Raw genomic sequence first — 17742 nt, 5'->3', positions numbered from 1 at the left:
GCACCCTCTCCCTGCACACCCCTCTCTAGACACGTGTCTGCCTGGACTGTGGGCTGGTTACCCCATTCAGGCACCTGGTCTGATTAATCTGGCCAAAGACATCCAGGGGAGTGCCATATTTCCAGACAATGCTGTGTCCTCAAGTCCTAACAGGAACTGATGAGGTGCTCCCCAAGGCCCTGAACTGAACAGCTCCTACTGGAGACAGACCAGCTCAGCACCCTGAGCTTCCCTGCATACCAGACCAACATAACTAAGCTGCACGGGGCGGGGTGGGGGGGGGGACGGCAGGAGGAAGTGGGGGGCTGTGTGGTGGACAGACCATTTGCAAAAAGGGTAAATGGTGCAGGATGGGGAGGACAACGGTGAAGCATCTAGAACCTGGGGGTGCTGGGCATCTCCGCTGACGGGACAGTGAGTGTGGAGGTCTGGGCAGGAAGGCCAAGTGGGCTGGGGGCCTTTTTTTGAACCCAGGAAGTGCCAGAGGCACCTACCGGGGCCCAGCAACGCTAACCCTCTCAACATGCATCGGGCCCACGAGGTGCCAGGTGCAGGCCCACAGAGGGCCAACCTGAGGGTCCCTGCACTGACTGTGGGGAAGGGGGTCCAGGGCACACGACTCTCTGCTGGTCACAGAGCTGAGGGTAGGCTCTCAGGGAGGACTGCTTGCTGTGGGCTAGCCTGCCTGGAGACAAGGCGGGGAAAGCCACTCCAAGGCCAGGAACAATGCGGGGCGAAGCACTGGGACAGTGCTGGGGACAGTGGGGTTGGCACTGTTGGCAATGGGACGGTGGGGAGCCGGGGGCAAAGCACTGAGGGAAGTGGACAGGGGTGGGCTGCAGGGTGAGCGGGCTGGGTGGCTTGGCCTCTGGGCTCCGGCCCACGCCCTTCAGCACCAGGCGTGCCTGAACAGGAAAACTCCACTAGGCCAGTTCCTTCCAAGGCTGATCAGAGAAAGGCCCCGCAGACTTCCCCCTTCCCTGTAGGCCTCTGGCGGGGCTCCAGAGCTGGGACCAGGCTAGAACACGGTGCCCCCACCCCTGGCCAGTTCAGGGGGGAAGCTGGTTGATGTCCCTGGTCAGGGCTGGTAAACACATGCTGGCTGTGGCACGGCCGCGGGGGTTTCGGAGGACACTCTCCGGGCATCTGCACACTTCCAGGGGCAGGTCTCGGGCTAGGAAACCACCCCCGCTCCTGCCCAGGGTCATAGGCGGGAGCAGCGGTTTCCTCACCTCCACAGAGCTGGCCTGGATAGACTGCAGTCAACCAGCTCCCTGTGTGTGCAGCTTCTGGTTTTTCCTTTTTTTTTTTTTCACTTGTGGCTTCTGTTTTTACTACGACATTTGACATTCACAGTGGCTGAGGGCAGCTCTCGCTGGCCAACAGCACAGGGCCACAGCCCAGAGCCCTCGCTGAGCTGCCCATGTGGGGGCGGGTGGAGAGTCGGCCTGCAGATGTGTGTCCCGCGGTCCCCTGGCTCCGAGCCCCGGCCGGAGTGGTTGACAAGTGTGAGTGGTGTGTGGGATGGCCCGCTCCCTGCTGTCCCCCTTCCTGGCAACGTCACCATGGCCCAGTGACCCCCTCGCACTGCGGGCGCTGGACCACGGGCTGGGGCCCCGGTGACTGACTGTATTGCTTCGGTTTCTGCGGCGCCTTTCAGCCTGGCTGACTTCTCTCTGCCTCCGCAGTCGGGACTCAGATGGGGAAAGAGTGCTCTGACAGGGTGGACGCATCCCCTGTGACAAGCGTGTGAGCTGCGGGAGGGGCGGCGCCCCTATCCAGGCTCCAGCCAGGCCCGCCACACCCACATCACTGCTCAGGAGGCGGGGCGGCCCCTCCCCTAGGGAAGAAGAGCCCAGCTTCAGAGAGGCCAGGAGGCTGCCGGGCAGGGCAGGGTCAGGGCTCCCATCTGCCGGGGAGCCGGTTTTTTTGTGTCCCCCCTGTCCTGAGGATACGCTGAGCCCCCTGCACTCACCTCTGCTCCCCACCCCACTTTGCTGTGACCTGACCGCGGCGGGCGGCCTCTCCCAGGCTCTGCGGGGCCGGGGCCGCAGGAAGGAGGGCTGGGCTCGCGGACTCGCAGCCGCGCGGCCACGTGGCTCCAGCAGGGGGCGCTGGCTCGCCGTCCTCGAGGCCTCGTTCGCTGCCAGGGACCCAGCTGGGCTAACTGACAGCCCAGCCCTCAGCACAGAGGGTTTTCTCATACCGCGCCGCGGTCTTTATCAGCTCCTTCCTTAGGTGATGTTCATTAATCTGCTTCTGGAAAAATACTCATTTTCTCTGCAGCATGGCCATCTGTGTGCTAACGGGATCGGAGAGAGACTGAGCGGTATCCAGGCCGGGAGGCTGGCAGGCTGGGGGAGCCACCTGGGCTCGGCGCCCTCGGCGGGCAGAGCTGCGAGGTGAGGAGTGAGGTGCCCCGAGCAGGGAGAGGCCGGGGTGGTTTATGTCTTTGGAACGATGACAAATGCCGGTCGGCCCGGGGAGCACGCGCGGCTCGTGAATCTCCCTGGGGATGAAGAGATCTATTCCCCAGGCAGGGGATTTATAACGCAGGGCTGCAGAAGACCCTGCACACTGGGACTCACTGGGGCTCACACGCTGACGCGGCCCCACCTGAGGCCTGCCAGGTGCCCAGGGACGCTGGGGACACTGCGGGATGCGCACTTGGAAGTCTTGGCCCCAAGCGCCGCTCTCAGCACCAGGCCAGCTGCCCTGGCTTCCAGTCAGGGCCCCGTGAAGGAGGGGAGTTGAGGGCACATGCAGAGCCGGCGGGGTGGGCCCCCCACCCCCCACACACACACATACACATTTCTCAGGCTTTCAGTCAAGACGGGGAGCTAGGTGAGCAGCAAAAATGGAGAAGCAGGGCTCAGCCCTCCACAGGTGAGACTAAGCAAGGGCCCCGGCCAGGCCCAAAGACCCCAGGGACGGAGGTGGCCAGCCTGGCCCTGAGGTCCCGTCCATCCCGCTGGTCTCTTCACTCAGAGGGAAGAACCTAAACCTAAGCTTGGCGCGTCCCAGAGACTGGCAAGGACCAGGGCCCCACTGCCACCCGGGCGTCTCTACACCACGAGAACAGGCCGCCCTCCTCTGAGGAGGGACAGGGACCCGGCAGAACACAGGGGAGCAGCGAGCACAGGGGGCAAAGGGGTGATTCATGAAAGCACGGAGGGGCGGGCTGACTGAGGCGGCGCAGGGCGGGTGCCCCACAGGTGCCCCCTGCACCCGGAGGTCCTCCGCGCTGCTCTCAATTCCCTGCCAGCACTCAGGTCCTTCCCACCTGACCCCGTGCATGCAGGGCCAAGACAGGGGCTGAGCCAAGAACACTCCCTGGGGGCCCTGCTGTCTTTTGGGCCACAGGAGGGAGGGGCCTCAGCTGGGGTGGGCCTGGCCGGGTGGACACACGCCCGTCCCTGGAAGCCTCCCATAGCCAAGTCTCACCTCAGACCCCAGCCCGCCCCGCCACAGGTGAGTAAACGGAGATGCTAGGCCTGAGGCCCTGAGGCCCAGGGCAGGGGCAGGGCCCCACCAGCTCTCAACAGTCAGGCATCAGGAAGCTGGGAGCCCAGGGACCAGCAGTCTCAGGCCTTGCACACTGTCTGGAAGGCTCGACAGAGAGATGCTGCACTGGGCACCCCGTGCGGTCTGCTCACAGGACGTGCCCGGGTCCTGGTGTGTAGGCAGGGGGAGGAGGGTTGGGGGCAGGGGGAGACAGCAGAGGAGGAGGCGGAGGTCCCCACAGAGCTGAGCTCCTCCCAGGTGCCGCCCACCTTTGCTCAGGCAGCTCCTCTCCCGCCCTGAGGTCTGTATCACACTTTCCAGTGGCCAGTTCAGGAGGCTTCCTGTCTGTGCTCATAGCAGCAGGGTCCCAGGCCTTGGGGTCGGGGGTCCTGCTTCTGCTCCTCCTGAGTCCCAAGAGGCCCCAGCATTTGAGGAGCTGGGAGCAGCCCTGGCAGACGGGGCCGAGTGCCTGCTCCACGGGCATCTGCTGCTGTGACCCACTGGGCTCCTCCTCCCCACCCTCGGCCCTGCCCGAGGCTCCAAACTCCCCTCCGGGCTCTGAACTGCATCCACTGAGGGAACGGGAGCTGGCCGGCCTGAGATCTGAACAAGTGCCTGGATTTTAAGGTACCAGCAGAGAGATTAATTGATGAACCCACTATATTCAAGCAGCCAGTGACTCTCCACCACGAACATCCTCACAAGAAGGCTGTCTCCTCAGGGAGGTGAAGGCTGTCAAAGGCTGCATTTTAAGCACTTATTCAATAAGCTGTCGGCACTGCCTGCCTGCTCACCTCCCCAGTCACCCAGCGCCTGCTCCCTGGCCGCTCCCTCCTTGGGGGGTGGCCTTAGGCTGAGACCCCTGCCCTTCCAGGGACGTGACTCCTCTCAAGCCCAGGGACAAACCTGGGCCACACCGGGCTCCTCTTCTCCTGCTCATGGGCTCTCCCAGGAAGGCTGGTCAAGGGAGAAACACGCACCACCAAGGAGCTGGGGATGGCCCTCCTGCGGGGACCATGGCACGGCCCACTCTGCTCTGTGCTCCATAGCCCAGTTGGGGGCGGGGGGGGGGGTCACCTAGGAAAACCCGATGCTCAGGCCAGCCTCACACAGGCTTTGCCTGCTGACCCTATTAGGGGCCCAAGCTGGGCGTTGGGGGGACGTGCTTACCATGCACTCAGGGACGGAGAGAAGAGGTCACTGTGTGTGTGGCCAGCCCAGCTGATGCTAACACAGAAACACCCTTTCCAAAGGGCCTTGTACCCATGGGTGATCTGTGGGTCCTGTCCCATACAGGACCTGTCCCCCCACAAACTTGTGGAATCTAATGGAGTCTCATTCATCTACAAAAAACCCCCAGAGCCAAATTAGTGTTGTACAAGGACAGAAGGCACCACCTCAGAAGTGGTGAGCTCTTGCTCACTGGAGGAGTTCAGGCAAAGGCTGTGACCACTTGGAGGGAGCCTTAGATGGGTGGGATCTGGGAGCCAGAGCTCTGTCTTTGGAGCTGGCCAGACATGGATCCTAACACTGGCCTTGTCACTGGGCCCATGTGACCCGCCCATCGGGAAGGTCCATGCTGGAGCCACAATGACATGGGCGCGTGGACCACACATGGTGGCCCTCTCTTTAATCTCTTCTTTCCCTTCTGGTCATGGGAGGCTGGTCCCCCAGGATGGTGGTGCCACCCTCTCTTCCTGCAGGACCCTCAGTCTTTGTCACTGACCCTCTTGGGGGACTCTGACCAGGCCGAGGAGTCTTGTTTGCCAATTCACCCTTTTGTGGAGGTGGTTGGGGTATTAGTTGGAGGTTGCAGAGCTGAGGGAGGGCTCTGGCCCCATCGTGGCCCCTCTCTAGAAGGGAGAACCTCGACATTATTGCTCTCTGCTTGGGCTCCAACCACTGACATCTGGGCAATTAGAAAGTTCCTTCCTACCTCCCATCACACACACTGCCAGAAGGGGAAAGAGCAAAGACAGTGGCAACAGCAGTCAGAACCCTTCTGGGATACTGGTCCTAATGGGTCCTGGCTGGGTGCCCCTGCAAGGCCAGGGCACAGCCTGGGACCCAGAACCCCAGAGCAGCTGACAGCATGTCCTGTTCCTCTTCCTCTTTTCCACAGTAAAAGTGATCTGCTGACTGCCCCTAGGTTCAGACACACACATACTCATACATGTGCACTGGCGTTCCAGCCTTCAGCATAACTTCTCAAGCATTCTGCAAGACGAGGGGCAGTCCCGCTTTGGGCGCTGCTGCTCTGCCCAGTGGGGGACCCCAAGGTCAGGTACTAAATGAGAGAAGACTCCCTGCTTTTCCTCACTAGCAGTGCCTGCTCTGGGCTCAGCACGCCACTGTGTTTTCTGCCAAAGTGCAGAGGCAAGAAGGAAAACAGTGGTTGTGGTGGCCTCAAGAACCAAGAGCGAGCTGTGCAGAGCGCGGAGGGGAGGGGAGGATGCTGAGGCCAAGCCTCAGCTGGCTGGCATCTGCCGCGGCAGCCTCATCCCCAACCAGTCCAGCAAACCACCCAGAACAACAGGGCCAGCAGCCCGTGAATCACAGAGCCGGAGGGCCCTGCAGCGGGGACCTGGCACTGCTACACACACGGCTGCTGCCACCTCACCTCCTTGGGCTCAGGGACCAGCACTCTGCAAGCCTCCACAGTACTGGGGTCTGCATAAAAGCCACCTCTCAGCCGTCCCAGCCAGTGACACACCAGCCCCACCTCCTGGTCATGAAGGGGCAGAGAGAAAGGCCTGCGGGGACCCCACAAGGCCAGGGCAACTGGGAGGTGGGACCGGACACAGCCCTGCACCTGCTGGATGGCAGGTCTCCACCCTCCCGCCTGTGTGCCCCTCAGCTGCTAGAGCCACAGCTGGGCTAGAAGGTGGCAAGGGCCCGCGCCATCCTAACCAGGATACCTCTACTTCTGTGGGTCGCTAGGACGGACGGAGGCCAGCACCCCCCTTCCTGGGCCTGTGGTTGACAGCAGAGGCCTTGGCACCCGGCCCCAAAGCTGAAAGAACAGACTGCTTCCTCTCCTCCGACCTGCCCTCAGAAGCCTCTAGGAGGTCAGGACTGGAAAGGCGTGCAGAGAGGTGCAGGAGTTCCATTGCCGGCGTCTTCCTGAGGGCAGGCTCAAGGCTTCAGGCAGGTCAAGCCTGATGAGGGAGCCGGGCAGAGAGCAGCTGGACAGTGAAGCCAGATTCCCGCGCTGCGTGCCTGGCGGCCCCTCCCAGCCTCAGGCTGGCCTGTCCTCAGCCTGGCCGCCGGCACTGACCACATTGTTTAATAAACCATTGCTTAGTGAGCTAACCAGTGGTCCTGGGCTCACTGGACCTACCTCAGAGCTGCTCGGAGTGACGAGTGTTTTCTCAAAACAAGCAACTCCATGATACAAAATTCATACCCCTTCTTGTCCAGGGATGATGAGCTAGGACCCCAAGTACACCTGGTTTGACCCCTTCCTTGCCTAGTGCCCAAGACCCTGGAGGAGGGGCTCCTGACCGCGGGCGCGCCTGAGATCAGGCCGGCCGCGGGTGCCTGACAGCGGCCTCTGGCCTGTGCACTGTCTCTCACACAAACGACACGAGGCAGGATGGGAAGCAAAGGGCGGGTGAGGCCACAACCCAGGGCGGTCAACAGCTGCTGCACAGGCACATGCACATTTCATCCCTTCCAAAGGTTATCCACCCACGTGATCCGGAAAATCCAAGTTTAACAGTGTCCTTTCCACTTCACTCAAGACGGCAGAAGGTCAGCACACGTACGAGTTTCCTGTATCTTCCAGAGCCTGGCACGTGCTGTTCATGCATTAGCTGCTGTAATTCCATGCTAAAGGAACCCTGCCAAGTAGGAAGCTTGTTCCCACTTCAGTGACGAGGAAAAGGCTGACAGTGGTGAAGTCACCTGCCGCAGGTCCCACAGCTGACACGCGACAAGGCCAGACCCAGCCCTGCGCTCTTCACACCCTAGTTTACAACCACAGATCGCAGCACCGGCAGAGCCGAGATCGCCGGCCCCAGAGCCCGAGGGGCTGAGGCTGAGGATGGAGCCAGCCTCAACCCCACGCCTCCTCGTGCCTGGTCCTGTCCCTTCCAAGAAATTAGAGCCACGAGGGACACCTGCGAAGGGGGCAGGGCCGCAGAGGAAACTGGGAGTGAACCAGCCTGAGGTTTTGGCCTCCTGACAACCAAATGCCAGTCCCTTCAGCCCTGGCTCCTGGCTCCCATCCCATCTGACTCACCCCTGGGAAAGTAAACACACGTTTGTCACCCTGACAGCACAATAATGGGAGGAAACTGGGGCCTGGAGCAGGAGCACAGGGGGCACAACGGTCACTCCCTCCCACGTGCCCGCTGCCCCTGCTGCCCTTCAGAGGCAGGGGCCTCAGCGTCCAGGGTGTCTTTCTGGAAAGGTCTCTCCAAACTTGACTCCCAGGTGTTGCCAACCAGTGACAGCGGGAGAGGTGCTCCTTAACCCCAACCGCCTCCCCTGTTCATCTGGACACAGCTCGGCCTGCACCCCCGGTGAAAAGACGCAGGGGCGCACCAGCTGGCAATTTCAACCTTGGCTCATCTCAACGCCTCTGAGGCCTATGGTCAAGTAGTGGAGACAGGCCTGGGTGTGGACAGGCTCCTCCCCAGAAATGCTGGCATCTGCTCACCTGGCCTCCCTCAACCTCAGGCCAGAAAGGTCTGCACAGGGGCCTGGCCATGAGCTACGGGCAAAAGTTGGCCTGAGAGAAAGTGTGTGGCGCGGCCCTGTGCGGCCTCTCCTGGCATCTGGGAGATCAGCCCTGAGGCCATGGGAGAGAGCGGCCGACTGTCCCCTGGGCCTCCCACCCAGCCATGGTGGACGGTCACATCAGGCCTGCCGCACTTCCTCCCCCGACCTGGAGGGGCTGCTGTGACCCCAAGGGCCAGAGCACCGCACTCACCCCTGCAGACCCCCATCCCACCAGAGCCCATGCAGCTGGAAGGTCACGGAAGTTGCACCGCCCGGGAGGCAGGGCCACATGCACCTGTTAAAGAGGTTGTTGCGGCGAACCATCCGAAGAAAGCCAGTGGGGTCGGTGACCGAGTTGAGCCTGTTGTTCATCTCCTCGAACTGCTGGTCCATGATGTCTCCAGCTTCACTCTCGGTCTCGCTGCTGGCACAGGCCCTGCGGGGAAACAGCAGAGAAAGGTGCAGAGTGCTACAGGCCTGCTCCGAGGCCCCGTCCTCGGCTCCAGCATGGCCCGGCTCCTCCCGAGTCCACTCCTGCTCCCCTTGTCCCCCTTCTGCTCCCTGCAGTCCACCTGCACTCCCCCTGGCTGCAAACCCCCTTCAGGAAGAGGTTGTACCAGTGCCCAGGTTGCCCTCCCTGCATCCAGAGTGTGCCCCACATGGATGGGGTGCGGGATGGCCACTTGCTGAATGAATGGCACCACTTGCTGTGTCCTGCCGGCTGGCGGGCACTCTGCCAGCACAGGGCTTGGGCAAGTGCACAGTGTGGCAGGAGCTCCGGTCCATTCCAGCTTGGAACCAGTACTAAGCACCTGCCTGTGCCAGGCACCACACCAGGCGGGGGATGCACAGTCCCTAAAGGCACTTTTCCAGACGAGGAGACAGACATGCCCAAGAGTGGCTGCAAGGCCAGGCAGAGGGGGACTGTTTGAAATGTAGGCTTGAGAAACGTGGCTGATTGAAGCCCATTCCAAGGTCAGCATGAAGATATTATAAGTTTTGAATTACTAAATTCGTATTTCCCCTATGACAGACTGTGAAAGAACATCTCACAATGGGTTTTAAATAAACAGAAATACTCAGGAGTGCCTTGATTCACCAGCCTGATTAAAATAACAGAGGGCATATTAAACATGTGAGAGGCCAAGCAGAGGCAGCTCGAGCAGCCGCAGACAAGCAGAGGGAGTGCTTGCTGCCCCTGGTCCCCACCACAACCCTGGCCACCGCACCGGGGGCTCAGCAAAGGCCGCTCCATGTGTGGAGCCCCGCCTTCCTTCAGCGCCCATTGCTTCCAGACTCTGGAAATGCAGAGTGATGTCCGGCTCATAGGCGACTCCCAGCCCGCACGGCAACTGTGTTTAAAGCTCCTGCTGCCTAAGGAGCGGGTGGAGGGGTAGAGAGCACTGGAGGCACACAGACCAGCCATGCAAGCCACCCAGGTGCAGGAGAAGTAGCACCTGGGAAGGGATAGACCCGCTGCCAGAGAAAAGGGGCTTGGCGCACGGAGACTCAGGTTGAAGGTGAGCATGGCCTGCCTCCAACAGCCAGGCCGGTGAGCCCCTGGCGTCCGGATCACAGAGAAGGGGATGACTCCTCCCCCGGTTCGTCCTGGGGCCGAGATGCAGTGTGTGACGCCACTTAGTAAACCTGAGGGCTCTACATGAACGTCAGCCCTGATGAGAGGGTCCATTTTATGTGTCAACTTGAGCGGTCCCCGGGGTGCCTGGCCCAGCGTCACTCTGGGTAACGAGGCTGCAAGGGCGTTTCCGGGTGAGATTAACATTGGAATCTAGACTGAGGAAAGCAAACTGCCCTCCCCGGGTCGGTGGGCCCTGTCCAACCTACTGAGCATCTGAACCGGAGGAGAAGAGGGAATGAGAGAGGCCTCCCCGCCCGCTCCCCTGGAGCTGGGGTGTGGCGCTTCCCACCTCAGATGTGGACACCCCACAACTTACACCACCGGCTGTCCGTCTCTGGCTCGCCAACAAAAGACCTGGGACGTCTCAGCCTTCAGAGCCGTGTGAGCCAATTCCCCACAACAAAGCCCGTGTGCATGTGTGCCCTGTAGGCCCTGTCTCTCTGGAGAGCCCGGCAAGAGGCACCAGAGCCCTACTCAGCCATGCTCCTTGGAGAAGGTCACACCAACGCCCCGCCACTGGGAGGGGATCCCAGGAGCTGAGCCCCAGAGAAGTGCTGGGAGATGGATAGCCTTCAGGGACGGCAAAGAGGTGTGATCTCAGAGCCAGCTACTCTCCTTCATCCCAGAACCACACCAATGGCTGATCAAGGCATTGCTAGCCCAACTTCTTCCCGGCGCCCACAACTGAACCCACCCTTCAAACCCAGCAGTACCTGGCACACAGCAGGTGTACAAGGAAGAACGGCTAAACGATGCCAACTCTGGGGAGCATCTTACAACATGCAGGGTATGTCTAGCCAGATGTGATTTCATCTGTACAGCAAGCCTGCAAGGCAGCTCTCGTCATCTTTTCTAGGTCTGGAGAAGCTGAGGAGCTAGACCAGGAGCACTCAGCAGTGGAGCCAGGCCTGACTCCCACCCCTCCCCCTCTGAGGTTCCAAGCCTCTCGAAGAGTCCATCTCTCTCTGCTGGGGTTTGACAGGGGAGGGAGGGAATGAAGACAGGAAACAAGAGGAAACAGGAAACTTCCGAGCACCTAAACAAATCACCATGCCTCCACCCTGCTGGAGAGCAGGGAACAAAGCTTTATTCCTCTTGCCACCCCACGGGTATCAGTTGACCAGGCCAGCAGCTGAAGGCTGAAAATGCTCCCTTGGGAGCTCTGGGCCCTTCATGGAGACCCTGGTAAATATCACTCAACAAGCTCTTCTGTCCAGGGACACATTTATCATCTGAACATGACGGCCTGCTCGGAGCTGAGAAATCGGCTTGTCATTCGGTGCTTTGCAAAGGGGAGAAGAATTGACTGAACTGGTATCAGCCTCCATTATCTTGCAGCTCTGCTCTCACTGTCGACTGCGGACAGAGCCCTCAGAATCTCATGCTTAATGCGACTGTTTCCTATTTCCTGACCCTTCAGAGTATTAACACCAAAGGGAAAAACAAACAGGTGATGTCACAGATAAGGGAATTTCCCATTTACAAAGCGAGCCTCATCTGTACAGCAGGGAGCCCGAGCGCCTTGCCATCAGTGGTTGTCATATCACAATCACAGCCCTCTCATCTCTCTAAGAGACTTTCTAGAGATGGCACAGCAGCTGGTCTGGTTCCATTCACTTTGATCCAACAAGGATTACTAACCAAGACCTACATAAAAGAGCCACAGAGGTCAAACAGAAGACAGTAACATGCCTTCAAGGTATAATACATCCAGTATGACCAGTGACTACTGGCTAAGGTGGGTTAAGGAGGAGGCAGGAGGGTGTCAGCCTGGAGTCAAGAAAGGGAGGGTGCGAGAGCCCTCTGGAATCAGCAGCATCTGAGAGGCACTGGAAGGACAGCTTAGACAGGAAGGGACTGGGGTGGTGTGTGGGAATCGGGGGATGGAATGGTATGAGAAGGCACGGAGGTTACGAGAGTGGGGGGCTCTCTGGGGCCCAGGGACTAGCCCAGATGAGCTGGAGGAGATGGTAAGAGTGGCAGGGAGGAAGGAGAGAGAGGTAGAGGGCCTTGAACCTGGAAGGCAGTGGAGAGCAGTCTAGGCTTCTGGTGGGCTCAGGGCGGTTGTCTGAGAGGCAGTCAACTGGTCCAGAGTGGAGAACATGGACTACATGGGGAGGAGAGAGAAAGTCAGGTGGCTTTTAGCAGCACTGCTCAGAAGCAGCCCTGAAGGCCCCAGGGCCAAGCCCGAAGGAGACTGTTGGCCCCTCACACCTACTGGGAGCCCCATTCTCAGGAGTCACTATTGTGTTAACACATCAATGTGCCTGGGTCTCAACACGCCAAGTGAGGCAAGCTTTCCACAGCCCTCAGGCTTGGAGATCTGGATAGCAGCTCCTTCATCCCCCAAATCCCGTCTCCTTATAAATGGACATTCCTGGCTGTGACCCCATGTTCCTGGTTCCTCCTCATTATTTGCTCTCTACTGTCACCAACAATGGTTCTGCTTGTCCTGTGGTTGGGCCAACTTAACTCATGAGTCTAGACGTGTAAACTAGGGTGGTAAGGCAGAGAGTAAGAAAGTGAGAACTATCAGGAAAATATTACCAAACACAGAACTCGTTTGCCTGAAACTCATTGAAGGAAAAGGATAAAAGACAACTAGCAGTTAATTTATAGCAGATGGGCCAGTGGTGGCAAATAAAGAAACTGCAAATAGGAGCTGGTCTTCAGTGGAAGAGGAATGGGTTTAGTCTGGACATGCTGAACATGCAGACAGGACTCTGTGTTGGTGATGCCAAGTGTGCAGATACTGACTCTATTATTTAGATGGTCTTCATTCCAAAAGGGCTGGAGACTTAGAAATTCAAGTCTGGTGCTGAAGACAGAGCTTGGGACCCATTGTTTGATAGCTCATTCATTTATTTACCCAATAAATATTATTAAATATTTGTTATAAATATCCTGATATGCCAGGTTCCAGTTCCAGGTAAAAAGGAGTAAGCACATAACACTCCATCTTTCTGAATGAATGCAACTACACACTCTGTCTGGACTGCATGGAATAGGATATCTGAGGAACATGAAAAGTTAATATCGGGCAAATGTGGGAAGAAGACCAGCATTCTAAATGGTACCAAATCACAGCTGAACTTCACATTCTTTGTCTCTGTAGAATCCATCAGACAGGCCTCTCTGCAGCTCCCCCTTCTCTGTAGCCCCCCTTCTCTGCAGAAGTGGGCATCAGCATGAACAGAGAACTCCAGGAGAAGCTCTCTATTTCCAGCTCAGAGAGACCAGAGAAAATCCACCATTTTTCTTCTCTCATGTCTGTTCTCATGTTCCAGGCCACAAACAATCCTGTCAATTGACCTACTCTAAAATGATAACTAATGGAAGAAGAAAAATGACATAAGAAGGCATCAGGAACATCAAGAAAGAAGAGAAGAGTAAAATAAATACCAAATGTCTGAGTAAATACAATAGACTGTTCTCCTCCTCACGCCATCTCCTGGAGTTTTCACATAAGTAGATGCAGTATATAAGACAAATGCAAGACGGGGCGGGGGGGTGTGGTGGCAGAGGTTCCCATATGGTGATAAGACTTTTACATTTCATTCAAATTAATACAGTATCAACAGCAAGTAAACTGCAAACTATAAAAGTATATATGTATTATAATCTCTAGAATAATTATTTTTAAAGTTATAAAAGAGACATAGTCAAAGACATAGATAAATTAAAATGAATTTTTAAAAAGTTCAAAACTCCAAAATAAGGCAGGAATGGGGAAATAGAGGAATAGAAAACAAATATTCAAATATTGATATGACATACATAAACCCACACATATCGACAATTATATTAAACATAAATGGTCTAAATATAGAAGCTGACAGAATGGAATTTAAAAATAATCTAATTAAATGCTTCTACAAGAAAGTCTCCTCAAATATAATGATATTAAAAGGAGTAAAGTAAAAGGCAAAGAGATAGACCATGCAAATATTATTCCAAAACAAAGCTTGATTGGTTATGTTAACAAGTAGACTTGTATACAAGTAGACTTTAAAGCAAAGAAAATCACCAGGGATAAAGAGGGACATTACACAATGATAAAGGGGCCAATTCATCAGGAATGCACAACGGTTCTAAATGTGTTTTCACCTTTCAACAGAGTTTCAAAATATATGATGCAAAACATGACAGAACTGAAAAGTGAGGTGCATAAATTGAGACTTCAATGCTCTTTTCTCAGTAGTTGACAGAATTGGTACACAGAAAATCAATAAGATACAGAAGAACTTAACAATACCATCAACTAACTGAATATAACTGACATTCAGAGAAAACTCCACCCAACAAAAGTTCAATACATATTCTTGTCAAATTCATAGCAAGTATTCCCCAAGATAGACCATACCCTTGGTCATAAAACAAACCTTATTAGTTTTTTAAAAATTGAAATCATGAAAAATAAGTTCTTCACCCACCATGGATTTAGATTTGAAAGTAAAAAAAAAAAACAGGAAAGTCTCCAAACTCTTGGAAACTGAACAACTCACTTCTAAATAACTGTTATACAAGAAGTCCTAAGTGAAATTAGGAAAATATTTTGAGCTGAACAAAACTCTAAGTACAACATAAAATTTGTGGGACATAAATAAAGACTTAGAGATACATTTATAGCCCTAAAATGCTTATATTAAAAAAGAAAGGACTGGGACTTCCCTGGTGGTCCAGTGGTTAAGAATCCACCTTCCAATGCAGGGGGCGTGAGTAAGATCCCTCATCAGGGAACTAAGATCCCACATGCCATGGGACAACTAAGCTTGCATACTGCAATTAGAGAGCCCACATGCTGCGACTAAAGAAGCCCAAGTGCTCTAGAGCCTGTGCTCTGCAACAAGAGATGTCCACATGCCACAACAAGCAGGCCATGCAGCTGAAATTTTTATAAAAGGTGTTGTGGGGGGGAGGGGCTGAAATGACAAGAAGGTGGATGTACCAGTACTCATGTCACACAAAGGCTATAAGGAAAGACAAAGGACACTATACTGTAAAAAGATTAATACAAGAAGAGAATATTACACTCATTAACATACATGTTCCCAATATAGGGGTGCCTAAGTGCATAAAACAAATACTAACAGACCCAAAGGGAGAAACTGATGGGAATATAATAATAATAGGAGACTTTAACACCTCACTGATATCAATGGACAGATCTTCCAGACAGAAAACCAATAAGGCAACAGAGATCCTAAATGACACAATAGAACAGTTAGACTTAGTTGGTATTTTCAGATATTACATCCAAAAGCTCAGAATACACATTCTTTTCAAGCATACCTGGGTCATCTTCTATGATAGACCACATACTGGGACACAAAACAAGCCTCAACAAATTTAAAACGATAGAATTATTTCAACAATCTTTTGCAACCTCTACAGCGTGAAACTACATGGAAAGAAAAGACAAAAATAAGAAAAAATGATTATATGGAAACTAAACATGTTACTAAAAAACCAATCAGCCAATAATGAAATCAAAGAGGAAATTAAAAAAATACCTCAAGACAATGACAATAAAAACATAACCACACAAAATCTATGTGATGCAGCAAAACCAGTTCTAAGAAGGAAGTTCATAGCAATAAATGCCTTCCTCAAAAAACAAGAAAAATCTCAAATAAACAACTTAACCTACCATCTGAAAGAAATAGAAAAAGAAGAACAAACAGAACACAAAGTCAGCAGAAGGAAAGAAATAATAAAGATCATTAAGGAAGTAAAAGAGATAAAATAACAATTAAAAAATCAATAAAACTAAGAGCTGATTTTTTGAAAGGATAGACAAAATTGACAAACTTCTGGCCAGGCTCACCAAGAAGAAAAGAGCAAGGACCCAATAAGCAAAATAAAAAATTAAAGAGGAGAAATAACAACAGATACTTCAGAAATACAAAAAAAGAAGAAAATACTATGAAAAATTACACACCAACAACTTGGACAATCTAAAAGGAATGGACAAGTTTCTAGGAACATACGTACAGCCTACCAAAAGTGAATCAAGAAGAAATCGATCATCTGAATGGACCAATCCCTATTAGTGAAATAGAATCTGTAATAAAAATTTTTTAAATCTCACTGCAAACAAAAGTTCAAGACTGGATGGTTTCACAGGGGAATTCCACTAAATATATAAATAACTTACACCAATCCTTCTCAAACTCTTCTAAAAGACTGACGAGGAGGGAACACTCCCAAAGTCATTCTGTGAAGCCACAATCACCCTGATACCAAAACCAACACTACCAGAAAAGAAAATTACATGCCAATATCTTTGATGAATACAGATGCAAAAATCCTCAACAAAATATTAGCAAGCCAAATACAACAACACATAAAAGGATCATACACCATGATCAAGCTAGCTCATTCCAAGGTCACAAGGATGATTCAACAGATGCAAATCGATGTGATATACCACCACAACAATAAAAGACAAAAACCATGTGACCATTCAATAGATGCAGAAAAAGCATTTGAAAAAATTCTTCATGTATTCATTATAAAAAATTTCTTACCAAAGTGGGTATAGACGGAACACATCTCAACACAATAAAGCTATTTATGACAAACCAACAGCCAATGTAACAGTAAACGGTGAATAGCTGAACACCTTCCCACTGAAATCTGGAACAAGACAAGGATGCCCACTCTCACCACTTACGTTCAACCTTATATTGGGAAGTCTTAGCTACAGCAATCCAGACCAAAAAAAAGAAATAAAATTGAAGGGAAGAGGTAAAACTGTCATCACATGCAGATGATGTGATGCTCTAGATAGAAAATCCTTACAACTCCACACAAAAACTACTAAAATTGATAAACAAATTCAGCAGGGTAGCAGGATACAAGATTAACATACAGAACTCTGTTGCATTTCTCTATACAAACAATGAAATATCAGAAAGACAAAAAAAAAAAAATCCCTTTAAAATTGTATCAAAAAACAAAAAAAAACAAAAAAAAACAAACACCTAGGAATAAACCTGACCAAGGAGATAAAAGATATATATGCCGAGAACTATGAGACACTGTGGAGAAGGCAATGGCACCCGATTCCAGTACCCTTGCCTGGAAAATCCCATGGATGGAGGAGCCTGGTGGGCTGCAGTCCATGGGGTCGTGAGGGTTGGACATGACTGAGTGTCTTCCCTTTCACTTTTCACTTTCATGCATTGGAGAAGGAAATGGCAACCCACTCCAGTGTTCTTGCCTGGAGAATCCCAGGGACGGGGGAGCCTGGTGGGCTGCCGTCTATGGGGTCGCACAGAGTCGGACACGACTGAAGTGACTTAGCAGCAGTATGAGACACTGATAAAGGAAACTGAAGATGATTCAAAGAAACGCAAAGATATCCCACACTCTAGGACTCGAAGAATTAATATTGTTAAAATGGCCATACCACCCAAAATAATTTACAAATTTAATGTGATCCCTATCAAATTATCTCATGACATTTTTCACAGAACCAGAACAAATAATCTTAAAATTTATATGGAATAGCAAAAGACCCAGAATTGCCAAAGCAATCCTGAAGAAAAAGAACAAAAGTGGAGGCATAACCCTCCTGGACTTCAGACAATACTGCACAGCTACAGAATTCAAAACAGTGTGGTACTGGCATAAAAACACACACATGGATCAATGGAACAAAACTGAGAGCCCAGAAATAAACCCATACATCTATGGTCAGTTAATCTTAAACAAAGGAGGTAAAAATATACAGTGGAGAAAAGATAGGAACTAGTATTGGGAAAGCTGGACAACTGCATGTAAATCAAAACAGTTAGAACTTTCCCTCACACCATACACAAAAATAAACTCAAAATAGATTAAAGACTTAAATATAAAACATAACATCA

At 52.8% G+C, this 17742-nt stretch overlaps 1 protein-coding gene across 7 annotated transcripts in view; it reads right to left on the bottom strand.

Moving 5' to 3' along the window:
• Nucleotides 1-17742, bottom strand: part of TTC28 (tetratricopeptide repeat domain 28) — a 581747-nt gene that overhangs the window by 25688 nt on the left and 538317 nt on the right. For all 7 annotated transcript variants that reach the window (XM_044930639.2, XM_006054175.4, XM_006054176.4 and 4 more), the window contains one exon: nucleotides 8525-8665. In XM_044930639.2, coding sequence (XP_044786574.1) covers nucleotides 8525-8665 — 141 coding nt within the window. The remainder of the gene's footprint in view (nucleotides 1-8524; nucleotides 8666-17742) is intronic.

The sequence above is a fragment of the Bubalus bubalis genome, chromosome 17 (genome assembly GCF_019923935.1).
Source record: "Bubalus bubalis isolate 160015118507 breed Murrah chromosome 17, NDDB_SH_1, whole genome shotgun sequence".
Lineage (NCBI taxonomy): Eukaryota > Metazoa > Chordata > Mammalia > Artiodactyla > Bovidae > Bubalus > Bubalus bubalis.
The sequence above is the reverse complement of the archived record's forward strand: the minus strand, read 5'-3'. Positions and strand labels throughout refer to the sequence as shown.